Raw genomic sequence first — 12,818 nt, 5'->3', positions numbered from 1 at the left:
AGGGCAGGTCTCCTGGAGAGTGGAGGGGCAGTAGGAGCCTGGACTTGAGGAAGCTTTGAAGGCATAGGGTGTGTGTTGGGGGCGGGGACACTAGCCAATGAGAGGGGAGTAATGAGGCTCCCCCTAGGTTTGAAATGGGGTGAGAGTGTCTGGAGACAAAGCCCCCAAGATGGAAGCCCATGGGCAGAGTGCCACTCTAGTGACAGGAGGAATGGGGAGGGGTGAGAGAAGGCCTGTGGCCACCACTTTGTGGAGGAAAAAACAGACAAAAGATGTGAACACAAACTTTACCAAAGAACATATACAGATGGCAAATAAGCATGTGAACCTCGCTTAATATGATTAGTCTTTAGGTAATACAAGTTAAAATCATGGCAAAATGCCACTACACACATATTAGCATGGCCAAAGTTAATTAAACGTCTGACCATACCAACTGTATGTGAATTTGTCCAGGAAATGGGACTCTCATATACTGCTTCCAGGTTCAATACTTGTTCAGGGAACTAAGATGCCCCGTGAGGCAAGAAAAAAAATCGAACGCCCCTCTTAGTTGTAGACATTCCTGAAAATAATCCTTTTGCCCCTTTTAGCATCACTTGGTTCACGGATGTAGGTCAGTCCCTCTAACAACCCCACCCAATTCTGATTAATTTAAGCAAATCTTTCTTTTCTTTAGGAGATTGCAGGTTAATTGACATAAAATTTGATAGGTTTTGAACCTGTGACAAAACCAGTTTCATTTGCTTAACATGCAGCAAGTCAAAGGATGAGACACCAAGATCTGCAGCAGAGAAAGGAAAGTGCCTCCCAAAAGGCACAGGGCTTGAGATATTTATGAGATAAAGAAGCAGGGTTGTCTTTGACCCAGGGAAAAGTGATTAGAGGTAGGGAAAAGGTGACCTAACAGGTGTTCTGTGCAGGTGTATATGAGTTTTATGCGGCTTCAGGGGATGCATGTGCAAAAATGGAGGTGCACCATGATCTGAAGGTGGACCATGTGATGTGAAAAGGTTATTCATCATACTCCTGTGCAGGCCCAGTTTGGGGTCGGTGGTCCCAACCAATCTTAGCCAGTTTGAACTGGACAATATCTAATTCCAAGTTCCTGAAAAACAACACAAAGCCCTCATTATTATAGCAACCCATATGTCAGAGGTGTGATAACACCTATAGATAATAGGGAGTGGTGAAGGAGTCAAAAATAATTAAGGCATGTACTCTTTATATAGGTACTGTTTATATAAGTACTGTTATATGTACTCTTTATATAAGTCAGTGAAGGCAGGTTACAAAGCAGAGTGATCTTTAACAAGCTGTTCCCAAATCTGCCGTTCTGTAAGACAAGCTCAAGAATCTCTGTCACGAGAACAGAAACATTGACCCTATGGGGCACAGTTTCAAAGTGTTTACATCTGTGAGACTATCACTACACTCAAGACAGGGAACATAATCCTCACTGCCAAATGTTTTCTCCTGCCCCGTGTGAGTCTTCTTTCCTTACTGCTGTCCTCCCCACCCCTGACACTGATATACTTTCTTCCACTGTGTATCAGTTTGCACTTTACTTGTTCAGTTGTTCAGTCATGTCCAACTCTTTGTGACCCCATGGACTGCAGCAGGCCTGGCTTCCCTGTCCTTTACCATCTCCCAGAGCTTGCTCAAACGCATGTCCATTGAGTTAGTGATGCCATCCAACTATTTCATCCTCTGTCATCCCCTCCTCCTCCTGCCTTCTATCTTTCCTAGCATCAGGGTCTTTTCCAATAAATTGGCTGCTCTCATCAAGTGGCCAAAGTATTGGAGCTTCAGCTTCAGCATCAGTCCTTCCAAGGAATATGCAGGGTTGATTTCCTTTAGTATTGACTGGTTTGATCTTGCAGTCCGAGGGATTCTCAAGAGTTTTCTCCAAAACTACAGTTTAAAAGCATCAATTCTTCGGCGCTCAGCCTTTTTTATGGTCCAGTTCTCACATCCATACATGACTACTGGAAAAACCATAGGTTTGACAATACAGATGTTTGTTGGCAAATAACGTCTCTGCTTTTTAATATGCTGTCTAGGTTTGTTATAGCTTTTCTTCCAAGGAGCAAGTGTCTTTTAATTTCCTGTCTGCAGTCACCGTCCACAGTGATTTTGGAGCACAAGAAAATAAAGTCTGTAGTCACTGTTTCCCCACCTATTTGCCATGAAGTGATGGAACCAGATGCCATGATCTTAGTTTTTTGAATGTTGAGTTATAAGCCAGCTTTTTCACTCTCGTCTTTCACCTTCATCTAAAGCTCTTTGCTTTCTACCATAAGGGTGGTATCACCTGCATATCCAAAGTTATTGATATTACTCCCAGCAATCTTTCGGAGAAGGCAATGGCACTCCACTCCAGTACTCCTGCCTGGAAAATCCCATGGATGGAGGAACCTGGTAGGCTGCAGTCCATGGGGTCGCTAAGAATAGGACAAGACTGAGCAACTTCACTTTCACACATTGGAGAAGGAAATGGCAACCCACTCCAGTATTCTTGCCTGGAGAATCCCAGGGACAGGGGAGCCTGGTGGGCTGCTGTCTATGGGGTCGCACAGAGTCGAACACGACTGAAGCTACTTAGCAGCAGCAGCAGCCAGCAATCTTTATTCCAGTTTGTGCTTCATCCAGCCCAGCATTTTGCATGATGTACTCTTTATATAAGTTAAATAAGCAGGGGGACAATATACAGCCTTGTCGTACTCCTTTCCCAATTTTGAACCAGTCCATTGTTCCATGTCTCGTTCTAACTGTTGCTTCTTTTCCTGTATACAGGTTTCTCTGGAGGCAGGTAAGGTTGTCTGATATTCCCATCTCTTTAGGAATTTTCCATAATTTGTTGTGATCCACACAGTCAAGGCTTTAGCATAGTCAGTGAAGCAGAAGTAGATATTTTTCTGGAATTATTTTGCCTTTTCTATGATCCAATGGATATTGGAAATTTGATCTCTGGTTCCTCTGCCTTTTCTAAATCCAGCTTGTACATTTGGAAGTTCTTGGTTCACATACTATTGAAGCCTAGCTTGGAGGATTTTTGAGCATGACCTTGCTAGTATGTGAAATAAATGCAATTGTGAGTAGTTTGAACATTCTTTGGCATTGCCGTTCTTTGGGATTGGAATGAAAACTGACCTTTTCCAGGGCACAAACAAAACCTTGTGTGCCCCAAGACCCAGGGAAAGGAGCAATGACCTCCACAAGAGACGGAGCCAGACCTGCCTTTGAATGTTTGAGTGTCTCCTACTGAGGCACAGGTCAGCAGTGGCCTGCGGTGGGGACAGGGCCTCTGGCAGCACCAGTCCTAGGAGGTGCAGCATGTGGCATAAGTCCTCTTGGAAGAGGTCACCATTAGCCCACTATAGAGCTGCACAACAGGCGACCCACAAACTGGAAAACAATTATGCCAAACAATTATGCCTCGCACTGTTAGGAAAGTTCTAGGGCTCACAACAGATTTCCCAACCTGGGTATCCTGCAAAGGGACTGATTTAGGAGGGAATTTGATTCCCAGGGAATTTGATTTAGAAGGCCAGTGGGATTTGATTACCGAACTTCTACAGGACTGGTGAAACAGAAACTCTTGGAGGGCACAAAGAAAATCTTGTGTGCACAAGGACCCAGGAGAAAAGAGCAGTGACCTCACAAGAGACTTAGCCAGACTTGTCTGTGAGTGTTTTCAGTCTCTAGTAGAGATGTGGGTCCACAGTGGCCTGCCACCGGGTCAGGGACACTGACTGCAGCAGTCCTGGGAGGTGCTGCATACTGACATATGTCCTTTTGGAGGAGGTCACCATTATCCTTACATAGTTTTGCCTCAGGCCAAACTACAGAGAGGGAACACAGTCCCACCCATCAGCAGAAAGTCAGATTAAAGATTTACTGAGCATGGCCCTGCACACCAGAGCAAGACCCAGTTCTCCCCACAGCCAGTCCCTCCTATCAGGAAGCTTGCACAAGCCTCTTATCCTCATCTATCAGAGGGGAGACAGAATGAAAACCACAATAACAGAAAACTAACCAAACTAATCATATGGATACCTGAGTTAGTGTGATATGGTTAGCTTTCTCTGATGGTGATTTTCATTCTGTCTCCCCTCTGATGGATGAGGATAAGAGGACATTTTTATACACAATGTACTCTGTGGGGAGTACAGATTATATTTCACTTAATATATTTTGAGATCCATCCAAATTCTACATTCATTTTCATTGCAGTGTGTTATTCTACTGCATAAATATTCCAGTTTGTTGATCCATTCACCTATTGATGGACACTTGGGTTGTTCTCACTTTTTGGCTATTAACATATTCTATGGACTGACTTGTATCTCCCCAAAACTCATATATTAAAGCCCCAACCCCCAATTTGATGCTTTCGAACTGTGGTGCTGGAGAAGACTCTTTAGAGTCCCTTGGACTGCAAAGAGATCAAACCAGTCAATCCTAAAGGAAATCAACCCTGAATATTCATTGGAAGGACTGATGCTGAAGCTCCAATACTTTGGCCGCCTGATGCAAGCAGCCAACTCATTGGAAGAGACCCTGACACTGGGAAAGATTGAAGGCAGGATGAGAAGGTGATGACACAGGATGAGATAGGTGAATAGTATCACAATGTTGATAGTTGAATAGACACAATGGACATGAGGCTCTGGGAGATAGTGAAAGACAGTGAATCCTAGTGTGCTGCAGTCCATAGCATTGAAGAGTCGGACACAACTTAAGGACTCAGCAACAACCCCCAATGTGACTGGAGATAGAATCTTTAGAAGGAAAATAAGGGAAAATGATGTCATAAGATGGGAATTCCCTGGTCCTGTAGTAGTTAGGATTTGGCACTTTTAATGCTGTGGACCGAGTTCAATCTCTGGTCAGGGAACTGAGATCCCAGAAGCCACAGGGCATGGCTAAAAATTTTTTAAAATGATGTCATAAGACTGGCATCCTGATCTGATAGGATATGGCCTGATAAGAAGAGGAAGAGGGGCTTCCCAGGTAGCTCCCTGGTAAAGAATCCACCTGCCATTGCAGGAGACACGGGTTCAATCCCTGATCCAGGAAGAACCCACATACTGTAGAACAACTAAGCCCATGCACCAAACTAATGATCTGTGCTCTAGAGCCTGGGAGCCACAAATACTGAGCCCATGTGCCACAACTACTGACGCTTGCACGTCCTAGAGCACGGGCTCTGCAACAAGAGAAGCCACCACAATGAGAAACCCATGCACCTTAACTAGAGAGTGGTACCTGCTCTCTTTCCAGAACTAGAGAAAAGCTCGCACAGCAACAAAGGGCCACCACAGCCAAAAATAAGTAAATAAATAAAATTATAAAAAAAGAGGAAGATCTCTCTCTCTGTTTTTGTTCCACGTGAGGATACTGAGTGAACACGATCATTTGCAAGTTGAGAAGAGAGCCCTGACCAGGAATCAAATTGGAAAGCAGCTGGATCCTTGATTTTCCAGTCTTAAGAACTCTGAGAAATAATTTTTAAGTCACATGGTATTTTGTTATGAAGCCTGAGATAAATAAGACAAAAAATAAAGCAGCTATGAGCATTTGTATACAAATATTGTAGAGACATATGCTTTCATTTCTTTTACATAAATACATTAGGAGTATAATGACTAGATTCTATGTGTAAGTTTAATTTTTTAAAGATACTGCCAAACTGATTCCTAAAGATGTTATGTACCATTTTACATTTCCATCAACATTATATGGGGTAATTTCCTGGTTAAGACTCAGGGATTTTACAGACCAGGGCCTAAGTTAGATTCCCTGTCGGGAAACTAACATCCTACAAATTTTGAGGTACAGCCAGAGGAAAAAAAAAGTTGGCAATAAAGGAGAGTTCCATTTCCTGGACAACTTCACATACAGTTGGTATGGTCAGACGTTTAATTAACTTTGGCCATGCTAATATGTGTGTAGTGGCATTTTGCCATGATTTTAACTTGTATTACCTAAAGACTAATCATATTAAGCGAGGTTCACATGCTTATTTGCCATCTGTATATGTTCTTTGGTAAAGTTTGTGTTCACATCTTTTGTCTGTTTTTTCCTCCACAAAGTGGTGGCCACAGGCCTTCTCTCACCCCTCCCCATTCCTCCTGTCACTAGAGTAGCACTCTGCCCATGGGCTTCCATCTTGGGGGCTTTGTCTCCAGACACTCTCACCCCATTTCAAACCTAGGGGGAGCCTCATTACTCCCCTCTCATTGGCTAGTGTCCCCGCCCCCAACACACACCCTATGCCTTCAAAGCTTCCTCAAGTCCAGGCTCCTACTGCCCCTCCACTCTCCAGGAGACCTGCCCTTCCCTACTTTGGGGGTCCACCAACCCTATCATGCTCAGGGCCCTGATACCTCCCAGGGTTCCCAACGACTCTCAGGGTGCCCCCACTCCTCAGGCCACCATACTCTTCCAGTTCCCCAGCAGGGAAACATTCAGTGCAGATTGACTGAGTGTCTAGGATGTGAAAGGGACTTCCCAGGTGGCTCAGTGGTCAAGAATCCACCTGCCAATGTAGGAGTCTCAGGAGACACGGGTTCGATTCCTGGGTGGGGAAGATCCCCTGGAGGAGGCCATGGCAACCCATTCCAGTATTCTTGCCTGAAGAACCCATGGACAGAGGAGCCTGACAGGCTACAGTCCATGGGGTCACAAAGAGTCAGACACGACTGAGCGACTTTCCACGTAAGATGTGGAAAGCTCTGTTGGAGGCTGCAGTACACCTCGGTAAACTTGGGTTCCGGTTTTGCACCCCATTTTTAGTTGTGAGAGCTCAGGTGGGGCCTTTAACTTCTCTGGGCCTCGACTTTCCCCTCTGACACTGGAATAACAACATCCCCGAGGTGGAAAGAGTTTTCCCTTGGTGATGGGAAAGAGAGGCAGCGGCTGAGGCAGGGCGAGGCCAAGAGTGCGCGCTGGCTCCCAGGGCCAGGACTCCTTGGCGGCTGCCAGGTAGGTCACCGCGCTGGTTGGGGCGCTGAGCACGGGACCGGCCGGCTTCAGCCACGTCCAGGCCCGAGCTGGCCACCAGGTGAGCGCTCCCGAGCGCTCCCAACGCGTTTGCGGGCGGCCGTGCGTCCACCAGGCCAAGTACAGGTCATGGAGCGGCGCCCGGGGGGCGGCACGGACCCTAGGGGAAGCAAAGGAGGTACCGGGCTCGGGGTGGGAGGGTAGTGGGCACGTCCCTGCCAGCCCTCACACTTCCTGTCTGCTCCTCACCTTCTCCTTCTGACAGGTGGTAAACAAAGCCGCCCTGGAGCCCGAGCTGCGGCCGCGGCGGCGGCGGCGGCGGCGAGCGGCGGGGGCGGCGGCGGTGGAGGGCAGCGGCCCAGCGACCCCAGCTGGGCTCGAGGAGCCGCACCCCCATCCACACCTGCGCCGCGGGGCGGCGCACCAGACCCCGGGACTCCCAGGAGTCTCCGGGGAGATGTGCTGGAGGGTTCTGCCCAGGGTCACTGGGGACACCTGGGCACTGGGCGGGGGAGGGCTGTTAGAATCGGGGGGGTGTCTGTTGGATTGTGGGAGGTTAGGCTGGAGCCTCTGGGGATAGGTGGAGGGGCCATCTGGGGCTACATGGACCAGCAGGGTTACCTAGGACATCTAGAGGGGCATCGGGAGTGCCTGGGCCACAGGGAGCAGACCGTGTTCTGTTGGGACATCTGGGAGAATCGCAGTCCTTCTGGATATTGGGGGGAAGAGTTTGGAATCTGGGGTTGTGTCGGGGGGGGCCCGTCAGAAACCTCCAGAGATATTCACAGGGTGTTCGGAGGTGTCCAGGAGTGCTGGAGTTAAATAGCTCGCCAGGGATATCGCGGGAGCAGGCGGGGGTCCAGGGAGGTGAAAGGCACAGTCGGTGACCTTCGGGACTCTGAAAAGGAGTGGTCTCGGGGATCTTGAGGGGAATTCTAGGGGGCCGTGAGGGTTCGCTGAGACTCAGGGTGGGCCCTGATCTGTTCTTTTCACTCGCGCAGGCGGTGGCGGTCCCCAGCCCGAGGGCCCCCGCGCCAGACAGTTCCTGGCGCGGCTGGAAGCTCGCCCCCTGGCGGCCCGAGCTGCGGCCGACGTGGCGGCGCTGGTACGCAGGGCCGGCGCCACCTTGCGCCTGCGCCCCAAAGAGGGTGAGTGATGGGGCGTGGCCTTCCGGGGCGTGGTCGGAGTGGAGGGTGGTTCTGAGGGGGCGGGCCCAGGATTTTTAGTTACTCCCCTTGGTGGGACCAATGAACGTGAGTAGGGACGCCCCCGCTCGGCTGTGATTTGAGAGTGCTGGGGTTAGACTAGAATATTCCTCTAGGAGGTTACATCAGTCAGTTCAGTCGCTCGGTCATGTCCGACTCTTTGCGACCCCATGAATCACAGCACGCCAGGCCTCCCTGTCCATCACCAGCTCCTGGAGTTACATAGAGAGGGTTATTTCAGAAGGTGAACGCTGCAAGATTTAGCTGTTGGTGCGGAGTTTGATCTTTACTTTCTTCAGAAGGGTTTCAAGTGGTATTTTTGAGGCCAGGCCTGGAGAGGTTTGGGGGCGGGCATTTAGCTGAGGGGCGGGCCTGGAATGTCAGTCGAGGGGGTGGAGTGTATAAAGGCACCGGGGGAGCGGCTCGAATTGTCAGGAATAGGTTGAGGTTTTACAGGCTAATTAGAGAGCAAGGCCTGATATCTTCACCAGCTGGAATCCTGGAGAAGCACCGTGTAGGGTGGGCCTAAGGGTTTAATATGAGAGGTAGTATCTGCATGTTATTAGTAGGAAAGTTTGGGGAATACTAGAATAGGTGTTGCCAGGGTTATTAGTTAAGAAGGTGCAATCAAGATAGTTATTCATATGGGCGGAGCCTAGTTTAATGAATGAGCAAGTCTGTGCATCCTAAAGGGACGGAAATGAGATGAGGCTAGAATATTAATTCAATAGACAGGTCCTCGTTTCTTTATAGTATCCTTCCGACTGCCTTTTTCATCCCCCAGCCATTGGCATGCTGTATTCTGCCGAGATAGAGGTCACAGACAATCGCCTTCCTAATGCCAATTTCGTGGAACAGCGTCCCCAGGTACCACCTTGTCCTCCTAATCAAGGCCACCTGCCTCAGGACTGGCAATGTATGTACACTTGTGTCTTTACTCCAGCATCGTCGGTCAGAGACCATGGGTATACTTACTGCACCACCCCAAGTGACCCAGGGTAAAGCTCGTCCTCCTTTGAAGTCACCCCAGGCCTCTGGTCAGTTCTCTGTTGAACTCATTCGCAGTTCCGCTGGCTTTGGCTTCACATTAAGTGGAGGCCGAGATGCAGGTGGGGATGCTCCGCTGGCAGTGCGCCGGCTGCTGAAGGATGGACCAGCTCAGCGCTGTGGTCGCTTGCAGGTGAACCATAAGGCACCCTCCATTTGATGGTGCCAGCCCTGTCCTCTCCCGTTGGTGTGCTCTCCATTTTGACCTTCCTACAACACCCCTTACCTTGCACTCTTGCAGGCCGGCGACCTCGTGCTTCACATCAATGGAGAGTCAACTCAGGGCCTTAGTCACGTTGAGGTCGTGGATCGCATTCGTAGAGGTGGCCCCCGGCTTTGCCTTGTGCTTAGCAGGCCTCCTGAAACCCACCCTGGCAAGCCTGAGGTGGTGGGAAGGCCCCAGAAAGAAGATGGTGGGTTTCCTAGGGGAGAAGGGTCAGGGATCTGTGAGGGGAAGAAGAGGGTCACAGAGTGGAGTGGCTGGGGACCTCGTTAGAAGGGCTTGGTAGTCTCAACCAGGAGGATCGGGGCTCGGTGTCTGAGGGTCATGGTATTTTCAAAAGGGGAGGGGAAGACAGGGGTCCCAGGGTAGGAGTAAGGGTGGATTTCAGAGGGAAGGGTTTTGAGGTACTGGGAGAGAAGAGAAAAGATGGTGTTTGGGGTGAAAATGTGTGTTCAGAAGGAAGAGTTGTGGTCCTCAGATGGGAAGACAGAGTAGGTCTAAGCGGAGAGGGGATGGGATAGGGAGCCAGAGGGTAGGGAGACTAGTCCTGAAAGATGAGAGATCCACTAGGGTAAGGGCTGGGAGTTGAGGATGATGGGATGAGCAAGGAGAGAGTCTGGGATCCTAGATGGGAGGGTTTGACTGCATTTAGGGGTTGTGGGAATTGATTTCTGAGAGGAGTGTTCTGGATCCAGGAAAGGAGGGGAAAGGAAGCATCGGGTCTTGAGGTGTGGCCCCAATTCCCGGAGTGCGTGTCCATGCCTTTGTCCAAGTATCAGGGTCTTTGTCTTTTGCATCCCTTAGAGTCTGCAGGCCACCCTCCGCCAAAGAGCTCCATCCCCATTGCCCAAACTTATCGCCCAATCTTATCCGCAGTCCTGCCATCCCCAGATCGCATTCCAGATCCTGGGGAACCAGAGATGACGAAGTCTCGCAGCGCCAGCACTTCCTCCCCACTTCAGCACCCACGACCCCGTATGACCCCCGAAAACCGGGGCAGCCAGGAGTCTCGCCCAGAAGGGGCGGCCGACGGCCCCGCGGTTCCTGCTGCAGAGCGCCGCACGGAGGACCCCAACGACCAAACTCCGGATTCTCCTGGACCCTGGCTGACGCCCAGCGAGGAACGGCTCTCGCGGGCCCTAGGGGTCCCGGGGGCCGAGCAGCTCGCCCTGGAAATGGCAGCCGGAAGGCGGAGGCACTGAGCTTGCAGCGGAAGGCTCACTTGGCATTTCCCAACCTACATCTGGCGTGCTCCCCCTGCCGCTCACTTAGCATCACTGGGAGAACTTCCTTGGTCTTGTTCCCGCCCCCCCGCCTCCCATCCTGCTTCGTTAGTCGACCCGCCCGCGCTCCCCTCACGGCGTCAGTGGTATGGCCCTTCCCAACCGGCCAGCCCGGCGCTTCTTGTTTCGGGGCCGGGGAGGTAATAAAATGGTTCAATCCAGTCTTGACTTGCCAGGTGCTCCAGGCCAGGTGGGGATCCCGAGTCCCACACGTGAAGGAGGGGGAGGGTCGATCTGGTTTCGAGGAGGGCCTCTACAAGCAACCTTTTTACTTCGCGCGCGCTGTTTCTTTCATGACTCTAAATAGCTCTTTTCTTATGCCGGCGCGCTCTGGACCCACTCCGTTCCCACTTTGCCAACTCCTGCTTCTTTCCCCATTCATTCATTTCACTTTTTTGGAGGTCTACAGGGCTCGCAGCTAATTATTGCGCATGGCGTGGGGGATGCAGAGGTGGGCCTGTTGTGGGGAGAGGGCACCAGTTTACCCACAACCCCGGCCGGCCGGGAATCGTCCAGACCCTCAAGTGAACTTGATAGCAAAGTTAGAGCCTGGCAGCTTCCTTCGCCGAGAGCCTGCGGTCACTCACTTCCGGCCTGGTCGGCCAGCTTTCGCTGGCTGTAGACTGCCACCCTCAAGGCACTGGCTGGGGCCCCGGAGCCCCCCTTCGGGGCGGAGCCAGGAAGGTGTGAGTCAGCAGGCTGGGCTAAAAACGGCTGTTAGAACCTTTGGGCCGCGCCCCCCTCTTCCACAGATGGTGACGAACTGCAACCCGGCTTGTGTGCACACGCTACAAGCTGGGCGTTCCCAGTCCTGGGAGAGGCCAGAGTTTCCTCTGTCCTGGGAACAGAGCCCCAAAGCCCGGTCTTATATGGCGAGCTGGGCTCCGGTGTAGCCCCAGTGCCGGCGCTGACTGAGGTCAGCAATGTCCAGTCACCTCCGTGGTCGCCACACTCAACGACACTTGGCCCTATCCCCCCAACGAAGGAAGCTGTGGTCTGGAGGGAATGAGCAACTCTCACCTCTATGGGGAGGGGCTGGAGAGGTGGGAGAAAGTAAAGGACCCTCATGGGAGTGTCCAGGGAGGCTCTGTAGAGGAGAGAGGGACCGTGAAACTAGGCTGGGAGTTGGGGTATAAAGAGGTGAAGAGGTGAACCCTTGAATGATTAGCGCTGTAGCAACTGTGGGAGAGTGCACTGGGGCTTCTAGCTGACCCTTACTCAGCATGATAGAAGGTGTGGCTCTAGGGAAGTCAGGGAAGGACTTCAGAGCCTTAGTCACACCCAGGAGTCTAACAATAGTAACCCCAACCACCATTTACTTGGTCTTATCCTGGCTACCGGCTTTACTGGCGCTATTTCCACCTAGTTACACATTGACTCAACAATCCTGATGTGTCCATTTCACAGAGCAGAGAAATGAAGCCCAGTGAGTATAAATAGCTTGACGAAATTGAGGATTGAAGCAAGATTTAATCTTGCCCGATTCCCAAGCCTGTCCTCTTAATCTCACCTGCATTTGACAAGTATTAACTGAACCCCAACTGTTTACCTTGCACTGTGATAGGCACTGCTGAAATGTTGGAGAGATGAAACATAGATTTCTATCCTTGTATAGCTGATGTAGTGGAGGGGGGTAGACTGATGTCAAAAAAGACAAAAGATGAATAAAAGAATTTCAGAGAGAAGTGAGAGTTATGAAGATAGCAAAAGGTTATGGTGGGGGAGGTAATGATGGTGGGCTGCTGACCTCTTTGAAGACATAGTATTTGATCTGGGACCTGAGTGACAGGAAGCTAGATGTCTGAAGGGGTGGGGTGGGAGTGGGGGTGGGGAGAAGGGCATTGACAGCAGTGGGAGAAACAAATTCAAAGGCTCTGATGTGGAAGATAGTTTGTTCTGTTCTAGAAACTCAGGCATGGCCTCACATAGTTGGAAAGCACACACTCAGCCCTGGGAAGGGTATGCTTCATGCCTTCCACTATCCAATCTCTTTCAGCCACCTGGACTGAGGACAGCCCCTTATTTGGTTTTGTGGGACCCAAGGTTCAGGGG

At 50.6% G+C, this 12,818-nt stretch overlaps 1 protein-coding gene across 6 annotated transcripts; it reads left to right on the top strand.

Moving 5' to 3' along the window:
* The first annotated feature begins 6,887 nt into the window (after positions 1-6,887).
* MAGIX (MAGI family member, X-linked) lies at positions 6,888-10,927 on the top strand. Of its 6 annotated transcripts, none has more exons than XM_042242024.1 (7): positions 7,034-7,186; positions 7,274-7,489; positions 8,010-8,156; positions 8,998-9,080; positions 9,157-9,393; positions 9,502-9,673; positions 10,375-10,927. In XM_042242024.1, the coding sequence occupies exons 1-7, from the start codon at positions 7,138-7,140 to the stop codon at positions 10,683-10,685; spliced, it is 1,215 nt and encodes a 404-aa protein (XP_042097958.1). In that variant the 5' UTR covers positions 7,034-7,137; the 3' UTR covers positions 10,686-10,927. The 6 variants fall into 6 exon arrangements, with proteins under 6 accessions (XP_060264346.1, XP_042097958.1, XP_042097957.1 ...); XM_042242023.1 differs by having other exon boundaries at positions 10,360-10,927; XM_042242026.1 differs by lacking the exon at positions 7,274-7,489.
* The last annotated feature ends 1,891 nt before the right edge of the window (positions 10,928-12,818 follow it).

The sequence above is a fragment of the Ovis aries genome, chromosome X, assembly GCF_016772045.2.
Source record: "Ovis aries strain OAR_USU_Benz2616 breed Rambouillet chromosome X, ARS-UI_Ramb_v3.0, whole genome shotgun sequence".
Lineage (NCBI taxonomy): Eukaryota > Metazoa > Chordata > Mammalia > Artiodactyla > Bovidae > Ovis > Ovis aries.
This window is presented reverse-complemented; position numbering and strand designations above follow the sequence as displayed.